This window comes from Myxine glutinosa, chromosome 4, assembly GCF_964187855.1.
Source record: "Myxine glutinosa chromosome 4, kmMyxGlut1.1, whole genome shotgun sequence".
NCBI classification, from domain to species: Eukaryota; Metazoa; Chordata; class Myxini; order Myxiniformes; family Myxinidae; genus Myxine; species Myxine glutinosa.
Genome location: NC_136264.1, coordinates 153,639,379 through 153,655,684, shown reverse-complemented (window position 1 = coordinate 153,655,684; position 16,306 = coordinate 153,639,379). Strand labels below are relative to the sequence as shown.

The 16,306-nt window shown below is 43.4% G+C and overlaps 1 protein-coding gene across 1 annotated transcript; it reads right to left on the bottom strand.

The window, feature by feature from the left end:
• Positions 1-1,198: 1,198 nt before the first annotated feature.
• GAR1 (GAR1 ribonucleoprotein) lies at positions 1,199-15,304 on the bottom strand. The gene is made up of 7 exons (XM_078776640.1): positions 15,190-15,304; positions 7,992-8,186; positions 7,703-7,857; positions 7,143-7,202; positions 5,411-5,516; positions 4,855-5,046; positions 1,199-1,345 (listed from the first exon to the last, which is right to left on the bottom strand). Exons 2-6 carry the CDS (start codon positions 8,170-8,172, stop codon positions 4,862-4,864), a joined length of 687 nt encoding a protein of 228 aa, XP_078632766.1. The 5' UTR covers positions 8,173-8,186; positions 15,190-15,304; the 3' UTR covers positions 1,199-1,345; positions 4,855-4,861.
• Between the last annotated feature and the right edge of the window lie 1,002 nt (positions 15,305-16,306).

The window sequence follows — 16,306 nt, the reverse complement described above, 5'->3', positions numbered from 1 at the left end:
CTTGCTAAAACCCTACTCTTCTGTTTTTGAAGGGTTTTTCTTTCTTTTGATGTCTTGATTGTTTTTGAAGGGTTTTGCTCACATAAACGGACATAAAAGGCACAGATGACATCATCATTAACATATCCTATTCCCCATGGGGAGTACTTGACAATGAGCCATATTTCAATTTTTTTCCATGAAGCGGTTTCGGAGATATAGAGGTGCAACTTTTTTCGATTTTTCCAAGATGGCGCCTGTACCACGTGACCAATGACGTCATAATTTTCATTAGAACAATTCTACAGGAGGAGCCGCTCATATTCTAAAAATTTAGTGTTCATCAGACTAACTGTTGCAGAGGAATTTTTTTTTTTCATACTGATCAGATGAAGCGTTGTACTTGTCGAATTATGACATTTTAATGGAGGCACCTATGACATCATCATTAACATATCTTATTCCCCATGGGGTGTACTTCACAATGAGCCATGTTTCAATATTTTTCCATGAAGCGGTTTGGGAGATATAGAGGTGTAACGTTTTTCTAAGATGGCGTCCGTACTACGTGATCTATGACGTCATAATTATCAGCAAGAAAATCGACAGGCAGAGGAGCTACTACGGTAAAATTTCATGTCAATCGGACCAACGGTGGCCGAGAAAATGATTTTTTTTAATGCAGACACGGCACAAGGCACACGTACGCAACCGATTGCTTAACGCCGCTTTTCGCTTCGCGAGCGCAGGGTAACGAATGCTGATGCGGAATAAGCAAACTGCACTTTAAAAATCAACGAAGAAAGAATAATTAAAAACCCAATAAGTTTAGGGGACGATGTTTTGCATCCACTGAAGACATCAACACAACCACGTCCGCTGCTTTATGGGATGCTCGGAAGGGCCTTCTGTGCTGGGATCAAAGACTCGGTTAACCGTTGGACAATGTGCAAAGAGGGCGGACATCGTGCAGAGTAATGAGACATGAAAAAGTTATTCAATGATACCATATCTTTGGGAGTGGCAATCACGTGCCAAATACAAGAAAATTCACTCCGAATTTCAACGATACGCCCTGCGTGTTACCAGCAAATTGCATTTCAGGCCGTTGCTCTACCACCCCCCTCCCTTACCTCAAAAACAGGCATCATTGCATCTTATTCAAAATAAATCATTATAAAACAGCCATGCTGGTACATCCTTTGTTGTAGAAGTTCAATTCAAGAGCGCATCACGTTTAATTGAACCAAGGTACAGCTTAGGTCAATTTGCAAGAAATGGATCAATTCAAAAAAATACAGAAGCCAACTGAAAAATTTATATATACAATTGTTGATATTGCAGTTATCTTCAGCACCTGCAGCACCTGCAGCACAAAAACAAAAGGTATTACATTCGTTCAAATCCTAAAGCACTACTGATATCGATCATTTACGTACCAAAACAAATGCACAAAAAATACGTCGAATGTATTTTGATTTTCATTCAGCCATTTCCCCCTCTCCATCATGTAATACTTTCTGGGAGAAGGTGAAGTATAGCTATATAGGCCTGTAGTACGATACAAGCTTTTCAATGTTGATTTAGGCTGGTAGGATGGTACACATACTCAGCTCTATGCTGTCTAGCCTGGGTTTGAATCTCGACCCAGGTATAAACTTTCATCCCGGTGTTTCACAGGCAGCGTGACTCAATGTGTGTGCCGTCCCTTGGATTCATGTCAAAATGGGCATCCCAATTGCCGGCATTAACAGGTGGGCATTAAAGATCCCACGGTATCCTGCACGAAGAGTAGGCGAGCTATCGTCTGCACCCTGGCAAAATTACAAATTCCTGTTCTAATCTACAGGGGGGCACTGCATCAGTGGCACCGCCATGCTTCCAACAATGATGCAACTGCCCGGGCAAGTTAGGCCTTTTTTTTTTTAATTGGCCAGTGGCTGTGGTAGCTTACCCACTCCCCACGAAGGACACCGTGGGAGCATTAACGAAACAGTTTATTGCTAGGTTGAGATTCAAACCAATGTTAGATAGCTCAGAGATGAGTGCGCTTATCTCTAGACGATCCTGCCAGCCCTATTTTATTACCTCCGCCAACAAAGGTGGATGGACATTATATTTTCACCCCCATTTGCCTGTCTGTGAGCAGGATATCCCAAAAAGTTATAGTCAGCTTCAGACAAAACTTGGTGGACAGTTTGGGTGTATGCCACAGACAAATCGATTAGATTTTGGTTCAGATCCAGATCCAGATCTGGCCTATCAGTGGGATACAAAATGTAAACTGTTCAGATCCAGATCAGGATACAATATTTTTTAGTGATTATTAGCCCCTGTTGGACTTAGTCCAAAACGGGGGCTTATGTATTTGGCCTCGTCCGTCCGTCCGTGCGTCCACAACCATATCTCGGAGATGTATGGACCGATTTTGTTCATACTTGGTACAAAGACAATACATGACTGTATACATATTCACATCATTTTGTTTCGCGATGCGATCAAAGATGGCCGACTGGCGACCATTCTAGTTGTAAAAAAACCCCGATGTTGAACACATCCTCAAACATTTCTCGGAAATGCATTTACCGATGTTGTTCAAACTTGGCACACAGATAATGATTTGAGGCTCACATATGCACATTTTCTTTTCGAGAACAGATCCAAGATAGCCGACTGGTGGCCCATTTGTTACTTAAACGTGTCTCCAACAATTTTTTGGACATGCATGGTCCGATTTTGTCCAAACTTGGTGCAAGCAGAGTACATGATGCTATACACGTGCAACTCACTTTATTTTGTGATTGATCAAAGATGGCCGACTGGTAGACTGGTGGCCATTTAAGTTGCAAAAAGCCCGATATTGACCACGTCCTCAACCATTTCTCGGACATGCATTTACCGATCTTGTTCAAATTTGGCACACAGATAATAATTAATGATGGGTTACATATGCACATCTTTTTTGTTTCGAGATCAGATCCAAGATGGCCAACTGGCAGCCATTTAGTACTTAAACGTGTCCCCATCCATTTCTCAGACTTGCATGGACCGATTTTGTTCAAACTTGGCACAAAGACAATACACGAGTATACATATGCAGAAGATTTTGTTTTGCCATCCGACCAAAGATGGCCAACCGACAGCCTTTAACTCCGTACAGCAAAATTACTAAAACCACAGCGGGGGCTATGACATTTAATGTCTTTTTCTTATTGTTCATCATTGATTGATCAGGCCAAAATATTGTTGCGGTTTTGAGTTTTGTATAATAAAGGTTAAATTTCCCCCTCATCGTTAGTCACACAAACAACACGTAGCCTTGCGATAGTGCAGTTATCTATTAGTATTTGTGAGAATATCCTTTTCCTATGTTAGTTCTGCGTTGAGTAGAGTAAGGAGAATAGGTCCTTCTCCTACTTCCATTGCCTTATCCTGCCTCCATTGCCTCATGCCTCTTTGTGCTGCCTTCGGTTCTTTTGGCGCGAATTAACACGAGGCAGGCCTAGGAGGGTCGAGGCGGGACCGAATGAGGGCGGCAGAGAAGCTGACGGAAAGCGCGAGCCGCCAATCAGGGCTCACAGGGCGTGGTTGGAAGATTCGAGAAGGTTCAGGGCGTGTAGATATAAGCCGTTGAGCAAAGCCACCAAAAAGAGTGCGGGGAGTTCGAGCAGCAATTGAGGTACGAGGACTGAGTTGGCATTGAGTGAGGAGTGAAGGAGCGCGGTCAGCGGCAGAGGACTTTGAAAGATACGAGATCGGCGAAAGACGCGCATGAACCAGGATAAGCGCTCGTATGAAAGTAATGCTCGGTTGAGCTTGAAGCCGAGCCGCGTATAGTGCAATTGAGTTACGCGAGTGATAACGCACTGTGTAACCGCCAGCCGCGCTGAGAGACGCGTACTTTTCCTTCCTACCTCATCGGCTGCATTTTGTTCGGGAGACGCGCGACGAGGATCCTTCCACCGCTTGCTGACCTTCTTCGCGGGACGTGCTGGGACCGTGGAGAGCCAGACGGAGCCGTTCCTGGGCGACCAAGTCGGCGCGTTTTGGCCTGAACAGCATCCTGCCTGCAATTCCCTGTGTGAGTGTGATGGGCCCGAGTCTGGGTGTTAAGAATAAGACTGTTTAAGTTCTGCTCTGTGTCTCTGCTTCTACCGATCATTGTACATACTTGTGGAAATAATAATTAAACCTGTGTTCTTCCTTCCATTCGATCGTTCTTGTGTTTTCCATCATTGACGAAGCGTGGTACGAATAGAACCGCTCGAATCGGGGTCCAATAATTAACGGTGACTGCACGGACCACGTGGTACTCAATCCGCTCGGTGTACCCAAATCACACGTGGCTCGTGCGAGGCTTGCTTCCCCGCTTCCGTGGCGGCGCAGGGATTTAGGTACGTGCGAGACTTGGTCCCGAAACCCTACCTTGCGTTTGCCCGGAAGAGGCATTTCAAGTCTCTCGGTTCTGCCAAGCCCAGAAAGAACAAGGGGCTTAAAATCCCCCCTTGGTAAGGGTAAGAAGGGCGGCGGAGAACCGTAACAATATATATATATAGCAAGATATCGCAAAAAGTTGGAGATGGGTTATGACAAAAATTGGTAAATGAGTTGGGTCGTTGACAAGAACAAGCAGATTAGATTTCGGTTAAGGTCTGGCTGCAGATGTGGCCTATCAGTGGGATACAAAACGTAAACTGTTCAGCCTGGCAAAGATATGCACTCTACCTACCAAAGTGGCTCTACTGAGTGCCGTTCTAGTTCTTTATGCAACTCTTCCACGAGTATTCCATTTGTAAGGAGTATATGCACATCTGCATCTGCTCACCAATCAACCTCCCCCCCCCCCCCCCCCTCCCCTCACCTTCCCAAACATACCTCATAATCACCAACCACCACCACCACCACCACCACCACGAAATCCTCTGCCACCACCACCACTGAATCCCCTGCCGCCACCGCCACCGCCACCGAATCCTCTGCCGCCACCTCTACTGAATCCTCTGCCACGACCACCACCAAATCCTCTGCCTCCACCACGTCCCCCTCCACCCCTACCACGAAAGCCACCTAGAAACAACAGAATTGCTAAATAGCCTACATAATTGTTCACATCAACACATTTCCACAACAAATATGCCCGTGTCAAATCTGTATTGAAGTCAATGTAAACAGAGTCAAATCAGTTGTTAGAGTATCCATTATTCCTGTTAAAGGCACATCAGTTGTTGAAAGCAGCTCCATCCTATACCATGTTTTTCTTTTCAAGGTTTAGCTGTATCAGTTTGCCTGTATCATTCATATTTTTTATCATCCATCAATATTGTGTGGATTCCATACTTGCAGAAAGAGTAAAATACTTAGCTAGTTATGACAAGGAAAAGCTGCAAAACTTAGTGACGAGCTTGGGTGTTACAAAAGTGACAAAACACACCTCGACCTCCTCGACCTCCTCGACCTCCACGGCCACGTCCATTTTCTCCTCCTGGTTGTGGCAAAAACCTTTGAAGAGGCAGCAACCTTGCTGGGTCGATAAAAAACTGCACCAAAAAAGTGGGTTAATATATATATTATATATATATAATATATATATATATGTATATAATTATTAAAAACAATGCAAAATCATATAATATTGAGCAGCGATAGGTAAATGATGTAAAGCTATTATCGGTTGATTATTCATTACTGAATCTCAATTATCAGCAAAAACAAGGGTTGCATTATCAGATATCTCATCAATAATTCATTATCAACGACAACGGCACTTGATAGAGCGTATAATGGTGTGAGTCGTCGCATTCGACGAATCTCTTCCATTCATTGGCGTGCTCACTAAGCGTTGTGCGTTGTACGATGGCAGTACAGACCAATGCTGAACCCACAGCATCTATCCGCTATCGCAAACATCGCGCATACCTCCAGCAGGCTGAACAGTTTATATTTTGTATCCCACTGATGGGTCGGATCTGAATCTGGACCTGAACCAAAATCGAAATGGCTTGTTCTTGTTGCCTAACCAACTCTTCCACCTAGTTTTGTCACAACTCATCCACAACTTTTTGAAATATGCTTTATATCATTTTGGCCCTCATCTCTCAATTGTAAAGAATCACTTAGAATTGGGTTTTTTTTTTCATATCTTCACCAAAACGGCACCGATTCATCCTTGTTACACGCACAACCGGTCCACCATGTTTCTCCCGAATCCATCCAAACCTTTTTCGGGTATATCGCTATTGGCCCCATCTCTTTATGGTGAAGAATCACAAAAAATTATACTATCCGGATCCAGAGCTTCACAAAATATATAAATATCGTCCTTGTCACACAACCGACCTGTCCAAGTTTTGTCCGAATCTGTGCACAAGTTTTTGAGATATCATGCTACATCATATCCTCCTGGTGGAGGTAAGTGCTTTATCGAGTGCAGATCTAGTTTGTACTATGTTGAATGAATGAATGAATGAATGAATGAATGATCGTTTTAAGGCCATTTTCCCCGCTGGAGCAGGGGTTAGCCTTGCGGGCCCCATGACAATCATGGTTCCCTGTTTGAGACAACGTTTTTATGGCCGGATGCCCTTCCTGACGCCAACCCTTGGTCACGCTCTTCGATGCGCAGGGATACGGTGTACCTATTCTAAATCGGGGTACACACCGGGATCATTCATCCCAGCAAGCTGGTACTCAATTTGCCGACCTCGGAAGGATGACAGGCCGAGTCAACCCCCCTGGCGTTAATTCAGCGATCGACCGGGATTCGAACCCAGGATCCTAGGATCCCAAGCCGGCACCCTAACCGCTAAGCCAACACCAGGCTTGCTGGGACTATGCAACACCAACTATGTTGCAGCAACCACATTTTTTTAGGCTTAATTACCATTAGTAAAAGGAAATGGGAAAACAAAATAAGCAGAGGAAGACCATGCTGTATCCAGGACACAACATAGTTATCCTCAGTAGGTAGGTAAAACGTTTTTTTTTTTTAAACAGCTCTGACCTTTGATCTAAATATTATCAAACATTTAAATCCATTTTCATGCATGAAGTTATTAGTGAAATAATTCAAAACATTACCATTCATGTGAGCATTATCTTAACCCAAAAATGAAATGGGCACTGGCATTATAGCAGCGACCGTCTCGCCTTCATTGCAGGCTGACCTTCTCAAGTTTCTTGAATGAAGATGCTTTCATGTTGTCTGCAAGCTTTACAGAGAAATACTGAAGTGAGGGTTAAAAAAAAAGCAGACATAGTTTTGATATTTCATGTACAGACATGAAATTTGGTTAGTTCTCAAATTTGTGTTGGCAGAATTAATGGTTCTCATAAGGGCCCTATGTCCTATGTGAAATCCCATTATTCTCATGGAGGCCCTATGTCCTTTCTGAATTCCCATGATTCTCAAAGGGGCCCTATATGTTCCATCTGAATTCCCATGATTCTCGTAGTGGCCCGATGCACAATCCTGCAATCACATGATCCTCATAGGGGCCCTATGTCCTATTTGGATTCCCATTACGCTCAAAGGGGCCCTATGTCCTATCTGGATTCCCATGATTCTCGTAGTGGCCCTATGCACAATCTTGCAATCACATGATCTTCATATGGGCCCCATGTCCTATCTGGCAATCCTACATGGTAACCATAAAGCCCTATAACCAATACAGGTTCAAGAAAGAAAATGCACGGGCACGCACACACACCCCGAGAGAAAAGATACAAATTCGCGCAGCTGCCCAAAGATTTCATCCACTTTGCCAATGGTCTCCTTGTTTTCCAGGTAAATGTGTGCATTGAAGTACGGGACTTTTCCTTCAAGCGCCGTGCACTTGCAAACCAAGTCATCTTCACATGGATGCATCGCGTGCCCAACTTCTGCTCACCACACCCCCACCCCCTCATTATTATTACAGTACAATCATAAATATGCAATGCCATTATCATTAATAAACTGAGCACTTGTGATATTTCAACAAAAGTCAAGTAGAAAGAGAAGAAAGCGCACTCACCAACTACCTCTTCTGGTGGTCCTTGGTCATACCAACCACCACCACCACCACCGCCGCCAAATCCGCGACCTCGACCTCCACGGAAACCTCCACCACCTCTTCCACCAAATCCTCCACCTCGGTTGAAGCCCCCTCGACTGTTACCACCCCTACCTCGGCCAAAATTTCCACGAAAGGACATGTTGATCAGACGTTCTGAAACAAAAAATTTTACTTTAATAAACTGTTACTACAATTACGAACACATACTTGAAACATCTTTGAAAAGTATTTGCAATAAATTACACAGTTGCAAGATTATATTTGATCTGTTGGGGGGGAAAAAACAAAAACAAAAAACATTATATATATATATGGCAGTATAAGGCAGTGTCCGTCCATCCATCTCCTCCACAACTCCAAAACCATGAAACCTAGTGGTCCTAAACTTTGCATGCATAAACCTAGACCTCCAACACATTGCAAGGATGAAAACTGGGTGTTTGGGTGTGTTATAACATCCTTTTTGAAGATGATTAACAGGTGCTCATAAGAAAAAAACCCGATGTGGTGGTGTACCAATATGGCGGCCCTCCATCTTGGTCAGCCCACTGCACCTCACTGGATTCTTAAGCCGCAATTTTGTTTCGGCCTACTCAAACGTGCCTTGCTTTGGAAACACGATCGATTATCATTACATAATTGAAGCATGTCATCAAAATATGGATTCGGATATGAGGATTGGATGTTTTAGACTAAATAATGTCCAAATCTGGAGTGAAATCTGACAAAATGTACCACATCTTTCGATTTTATAACGAAGTGTATATATGCATTTATTTAAGCGAGGCTGGGATTCTCGTTCTGGTGTTAGTTTTTTAATTATTTCTCTATGTCAGGTAAAACGCATCTCGCTATACAAGATCGGTGCCGGTGATAGATATACGGTGGTATATACATGTATGTGTGTGTATGTATATATATATGTATATATATATGTATATATATATATATGTCGTCGGTGTGTGAGAAAACGAATCCCGTAAACCGTGTCAATCGCCGAAATGGACATGTTGATGGATGGTTGGTTGATACAATTGTTGAAGAAATGGATGGTTGCCAACGCAGCGTTGTTGATTCGGTGAAGATTTTATATATATATATATTTTTTGTAATATAACTTTGTCAGATAAAACGCATCTCGCTATACAAGCGAAGATAATAATAGCTCACAGATTTGAAATTTCACATTAAACAATGACGTGCAGCCACCTCCAAGGCTGCACATCATCCTCTTGCCTGAAATGTATGCAACTTGCAGTAAAAGTTTCACAAATGCAAAAAGTTTGAAGTTATATTGAAAGGCTTAATTTGAAGGGTCAACAAAATCGAGTCTTCTACAAAAATGAATCTCCAGCCTGCTTGTCACAGAGTGGCATCCATTGGTGCTGGATAATCTTTTGAGAAAACGAAACATGATCTTTGTGAAAGGCCCGAAAGATCATCGTTACAAAAATCTAACATGAGTGGACCCAGAATGCTTCGACAGTGGAAAACACAGCTGAGACAGGAAATGTGGACAGTACAGTGAGTGTGATACACATTGGATTGGCTGAAAACTCTTCGGTTGGAGGACAGGGCCCAGGCTTGCAATGAAAGAAGAAGAAGAGCAACAACAATAATAAATATCGAAAGCAAAGCAAATCTTCATAAGACTCCTTGTTCATAAGAAAAAATATCAATCTGGGTAGCTATGGTGGAAAAGAAACCGATAGTGTAGAAAATGCAGAATTCCAGGTCGTACCCAGTAGTCAGTAGTTGAGTGGTTAAAGAGGAAGTCAACGCAAATTGCATCACCTTAAAGGGGTGCTATTTGCTAGACTTTTAGCAAATTTACTTTAATGAGATAGAAAGTAGTTGTTAGTAGATTGGCAGTAAAAGCATTAAATACTTTATTTAACTTCATACGGGAAGGCTGTGAAAAGCCGAAGGACATGAAACGGACTTGACTTTGCGGAGTACGTCCAGTGTGCACTGTGCATGGTGGTGAGCACACTCGACTTCAACTGAAGTCATAACATGAGAGCAAAGGTAAAGGGAATGAAAGGTCACGTGCCTCAAGTCAAGGCAAAAGCAAAATGGTTGTCCCACATATCGATGAAGAATTGAGCGTATTGCAAAACAAAAGGCCTTTTTTTACTTAGTGTTGTACTGTATTTCCATTAAAGTGATAATTTTGGATTGTTCAAGACGTATTCCAAGGATACACTGTATACATTGATGTACGTAGGGGGCAAAAGAGCAAAACTACACAGCTTCAAAGGTAGAAGGGTCAGCCAATGCCTCAAAAGTACCTTGATCCCAAACTTCTGGATCCCGAAGATCGATTGGGATAAAAGTTGTGCAGGCCTGTTCAGGGTCAGAGACAACCTTGGCGTTCAAATTACAGCAAACTTGGACGTGACGAGGCGTTAAATCACCGTTCATACTGGTCCTCTCGTCCTGTACTGTGTCATCACATGCACTACAAGTCAGGAGATGCGTGATTGTTTGACTCCTATGCACTCCTGGACCAATGTACGGAATGAGTTGAAGAATAGTGGTTGTACTTGGGAAGGTTTTAAGCGGTAACACAATTTTTAATCCTTTATTTTGGGGTTGGCCGGGGGAAGTTTGGCCTGAGTCTTTCACGAACCAGCTGGCCAGTCCTGACGCTCGAATAAGGTTAGAGCAGGAAATTGTGATTCGTTCAGGGTGCTGGTGATAGCTCGCCTAAGCTTCGCGAAGGACATCATGGGATCTTTGACGTCCACCAATCGTCCAGCGGATTAGCTCAACATATCAAACCAATTGTTCATTTTTTGATAAAAGCACCAAAATTGGCACAAGCATAGAATATTATATACTAAACAATTTCAGACATGGAGGCACTTGAAATTTTACCTCTGTCGGGCAGGGCAGCCATTTTCCAAAATGGTGGCCATATGGCATTCGCAATATAGATATGCCGCTCTAGATGTCACTTTATGATTCTAAAAGTCGTTTTAAAGGTGTAAGTTGGTAATACTATTGCACCAGAATATCAAACAGAGGGTTACATAAAATATATATGGCCGCCAATTTTCAAAATGGCCACCATTTTACGAAAATTTACGAAAATGGTGGCGATTTATTGAAAATTTCAGTGCTAACTCAATCACATTACAAATGAATTTAATAGCGACCACAATCAACCTAATAATGTGTTACATGTCTTTGCAGAGTATGGTGGTGGTGGTGGATGGTGGATATTGTGATACAGAGGTGGCGGTTGCAGTAATAGGTGACCCGATAGCACATAATAGTGACTAAGACACTTAATTAATCATGTCAAAACGGTTCAAACTTGTGAACACATGTACATCGCCTGCATATCAACAGCCAGCTCATACAAATTGGGAACTTTGTGTTATATGCCAGGAGCAAACAATGGAGTCGCTTCGATGCCTGGCACTATCGAAACGGTCAGATATTGGAAGAGGGTACAAGTCACTTGCTGATAACCTTGTCAAATTGAATGAACTAAGACAGTTACCAAGAACATTGCAGTTGGACAGAATAGATGGTGTTTCTGGTATTGAAGCTGCTATGGTTGCCAACGAGGCTAAGTGGCATCACACATGCATGCTCCGCTACAACAGTACAATGCTGCAAAGGGCAGAGAAAAGAACGATGCCAAGTGTAGCAGCTACGTCGAGTGGAAGTGGTGATACTCCATGCAAACGGACTAGATCGTGGCCTGCTAGCACAGAAACAATATTGCAAGCGAGCCTTCATGCTTCTTCTGTGGACATTTGGCTGGTAATGATGGCCTTCATGGGGCTTCAACATTTCAGATTGACCGCAATGTATGGGCAAGTGCAGCAGTTGTTGAGGATACAGAGCTATTGGCCAGGCTCAGTATGGGTGAGATGGTGGCATTGGAAGCCAAATACCATACAAAGTGTTTGCTGGCCCTATACAATCGCGCAAGAAAGGTCAAGACAGATGCACAGCAAGGGACAGATAGCAAACGTGTAATTTACGGAATCGCCTTTGGTGAACTTGTGATGTACATTGAAGAAACTCGCCTGGAATCAGGAACTGCACCAGTCTTTAAGCTTGCTGATCTGGCACATCTCTACATGTCAAGAATGGAACAGTTGGGAGTTTCACACGACAAAAGAGTAAATACCACATGACTGAAGCAAAGACTCTTGGCCCAGTTCCCAGACCTGCGTGCTCAGAGTAAGGGGAGAGATGTTGTGCTGGTATTTAATGAAGATATCGGTGCTGCATTAGGCAAAGCCTGTGATGGGGACATTGATAGTGACGCTGTTCACCTTGCACGTGCTGCACACATTGTACGTCAACACATGTTCGAAGACTCAGTGCCTTTCAATGGGTCATTTGATGAAAGGTGCCAGGAGAACTCTGCCAAAACTTTTGCTTGCCTTAGTAAGCATGGTGCTGGAGGGGCCCAGCATCAAGGACCAAAGCCTGGTGTCTTCGACACCAGCAACACTGGCTATTGCCCAGCTTCTGAAATATAACTGTGTCAAGCACAGGCGAACCCAGAAAAACACTACTCCATCAGTCGGACACGATACCTCCCAGGAAACACCTCTTCCAACATACATTGGGCTAATGCTGCATGCAAAAACTCGTAAGAAAGAACTGGTAGACAGGCTATTCAATCTCGGCCTCGGCATCTCATATGACTGCATGCTGTGCCTCTCTGCTGAGATGGGGAACAATGTCTGCCAACGCTTTCGCATGGAGCAAGTGGTTTGTCCAACCACCATGCGTGGCAACATATTCACAACTGCTACTGTGGACAATATTGACCACAATCTGAGTGCAACCACAGCCAAAGACTCATTCCATGGAACAGGAATCTCATTGCTGCAACATCCCACTTGCGCAGATGCTGGAGTAGACCGTGGTATTGTCATAATTGGAGGCAATGTTGGCTCGAAGACGGTTGGTGATCGACCACATTTCTATGCTGATGTACCAACCGCCTGTTACATCCAGCATCAATGAATCTACTGTTCCGGCTACCCATGTCACCTCCCTGCGAAGGAGTATTTTCAAGACCCATACCGAACAACAGTACAGGTGGTTGGAAAACACGAGACATGTCCTTGATGATGACGAAGAGAAGGACTTTGAGAACATATAATGGGCTGCATACCATGCAAGCCATCAAACCCCTGGTGATCGAATCATCACACCCACTGCCTTACTCCCCCTTTTCCAGGAGTGTGCCCACAATGTGGCTATGATTAAACACTCAATGGATGTAGTGAAGAATGCTATCGAACATCTGAACACAGGCCAAACACCAGTGCTGACATTTGACCAGCCGCTATATGCTCTCGCCAAACAGATCCAGTGGAAGTGGCCTGAGAAATATGGAGAAGATCAATTTGTGGTGATGTTCGGTGGTCTCCACATCGAGATGGCAGCTCTGAAGACTGTGGGTGACTGGCTACGTGGAAGTGGATGGGTACAAGCACTGGTACAAGCAGAGATTACTACAGCAGGAACAGCAGACTCCTTCCTCCAGGCAGCACATGTTACACACACAAGAAGGGCACACCAAATCACAGCTGCTGCTTTATACATTCTGCAACATCGAGCCTATAACCACTACAGTGTTGCTAATACAGAAGATGGAGAGACCCCAGTGGACTTTGATGCCTGGTGTAATGACAGACAACAGAATTGCCCACAGCTTCAGTACTGGGCAACAACAATGGCACTGGAAATTTGCATTCTAATCTATGTGCACTCCATACGAGAAGCCAATTTTACTAAGTATCTGGATGCACTGACAGGGTGGCCATATCTGGGGCCAGACACTGCTTCCACAGCCTGCACTTCCTTCTTCATGTAGCTGGGGTTGGATAAAGACTGATGATGGCCTTTATCAACCAAATTGGACGACACTTCCTGAAGCATCCAAGACCTGCTATGATTTGATCTCCTGTGGCTGCAAGAAAGGATGCCGTAACCGCTGCAAGTGCAAAAAGGCTGCACTTCAATGCACAACTCTCTGCTGGTGTGAAGGAGAATGTCCAAGAAACTAATATACCTAGCAGTACGTCAATTTTTACATAAGCTGAACTGTTTTAAAGCAATATGCTCAGATATGATCCCATTTTGTGAACATGGCGGCCATTTTGAAAAATGGCGCCCATAAATATTCAGGCCAGCACCTGGTTAATATTCTGGCATAAGATCATGAGCAATTGGCAGCTCTAAAGTGGCTATTAGACACAAAGACATCTAGTAGGCATTATCTATATCGCTAATGCAGCATGGCGGCCATATTGGAAAATGGCCGCTCTGGCCAACATTGGTACAATTTCAAGTGCCTCCATATCTGAAATTGTTTACTATGTAATTATCTATGTCTGTGCCAATTTTGATGCTTTTATCAAAAAATGAACAATTGGTTTGCTAATCCTCTGGACGACAACCAATGCCTGCTCTCGGAGAGGACCCCAATTTTATGAATTTAAATATGCATGGGATGGGATAGCACCGCTCCAGCTGGGAGGGGGTATTACAAGTCCTATCAAAATCCAATTCTGGGACAATTCACTTGTTTGTAAGAACGGATTATTCGCCGGTAAGGTATATACAACTTTTATGTAAGAATGGTCAACAAAATGACAGAAGTACAGGCTCGCAGACGTCCAACCAATCGTCAATATATGACCCCAGACATCTGTTCCGGTGGTGGTTCGTATGTAGCCTGTGGCTGCTGGTTGCATCATTTTCTGGGGGCGTGGCCGCCACAGATGAGGGGCGTGGCTGCCGCCAATGCGGTGCCCCCTGTTACCAGCAAGCTGGTACTCATTTTGCCGACCTCGGAAGGATGACACTTGACAGGCTGAATATCAATATTTACCTAGCAGTATGAATGACACAATGACAGGCTGAATACCACCTGGTGTTAATTCAACTTGTTTACAGAGGCTCGAACTCAGGACCATAAGATCTCTTGCATCCACACAGCTAATCAAACCGCTAACAAGCATCCACACAGTAAAGTCAATTGAAAACCATTAAAGGAGAGTGCAGTACACGAGTACAGTGTCATGAAAAGTTCGTGCCAACGACGTTTATACGATATTTGCTGCACACGTGCGATGGCAAATACTGTTAAACTACATCAGTGATAACATACCAAGCCTTGCGATCTCTCAAAGACTGTATCAATACATCGACCGGCGCACGTGGACCGTGGACAAAGAAAAAAGAACGTTTGATGCTTCCTGTTCCTGTTTTCCTTCTTCAGGTGTAATTACGTTTATTTATAATAAGGATATAATATAAATAAGCACCAACACTGCTGAAACAGATTACATTTTGCAAAACACGAAACGGGATTATGAGCCTTAGTCCATTGAATGACTGCCACGAACTATATTGCCATGGCCCTATAAAGTGTACATTATCTAGAAAAGTTATTGTGACATTGTTGTGATTGATATCTAATGTCTGCGTTGCCACGACCTTTGCAGAGAGACTATTCCATGCATTTACTACTATATAAGTGAAAGACCCCTGCCTTCCTGACGTTTTAACTTTTATAACGCTCCTCTTCTTTACTTTAGTGCAAGGCTGTGGCTGCTATGTACTCTGGGCCTGTAACTGTCCCATCTGCTGAAAAGTTGTTTTTTGTGCCAAGAATTGATGAGCATTTTACACAGAATTGTAGACAGCATTGTATAATTGTATTATTTCAAACATTTCTACAACAGAAGCACTTATTTATATAATACACTAACAGAGTACCCCGCCCAGAACGGGCGGTCTTGTTCTGAGCATGCAACACGTTCTTCTGACACGCCTTTATGTGGACGGTGTATAGGAAACTGAGAGCACCTTCAATCGCTCCCGAAAAAAAATAACTAGATGGTATTCATAGAATACTTACCCTGCGCAATCAACTTGTTGCGAGCCAACTCTTCTGTTTTTGAACATTATTTTTCTTTGATCCAATATGGCTGCCAGACCACGTGAGCGATGACATCATAAATTTATATTTTCTAATATAATTGTTGCATAGATCATGCTCAATACATTTCAAACTGATCAGACTAAGCGTTGTCCCTGTCGAATCATGGTCATAATTATGGCACCAATGACGTCAACGTTAACAACACCTATTCCCCATGTGGAGTTCTTTACAATGAGCCATGTTTCAATTTTTTCCATGCAGCGGTTTTGGAGATATAGAGGTGCAACATTTTTCGGTTTTTCCAATATGGCGCCTGTACCACATGACCTATGACGTCATG

Coding starts and splice junctions, on each gene's coding strand:
- GAR1 (XM_078776640.1), bottom strand. CDS start 8,172: ATGTCCTTTCGTGGAAATTTTGGCCGAGGTAGGGGTGGTAACAGTCGA. Junction 5,517..7,142: donor CATTCAAGAAACTTGAGAAG/GTCAGCCTGCAA, acceptor TTTTTGGTGCAG/TTTTTTATCGACCCAGCAAG. Junction 5,047..5,410: donor AGGAGGTCGAGGAGGTCGAG/GTGTGTTTTGTC, acceptor TGTTGTTTCTAG/GTGGCTTTCGTGGTAGGGGT.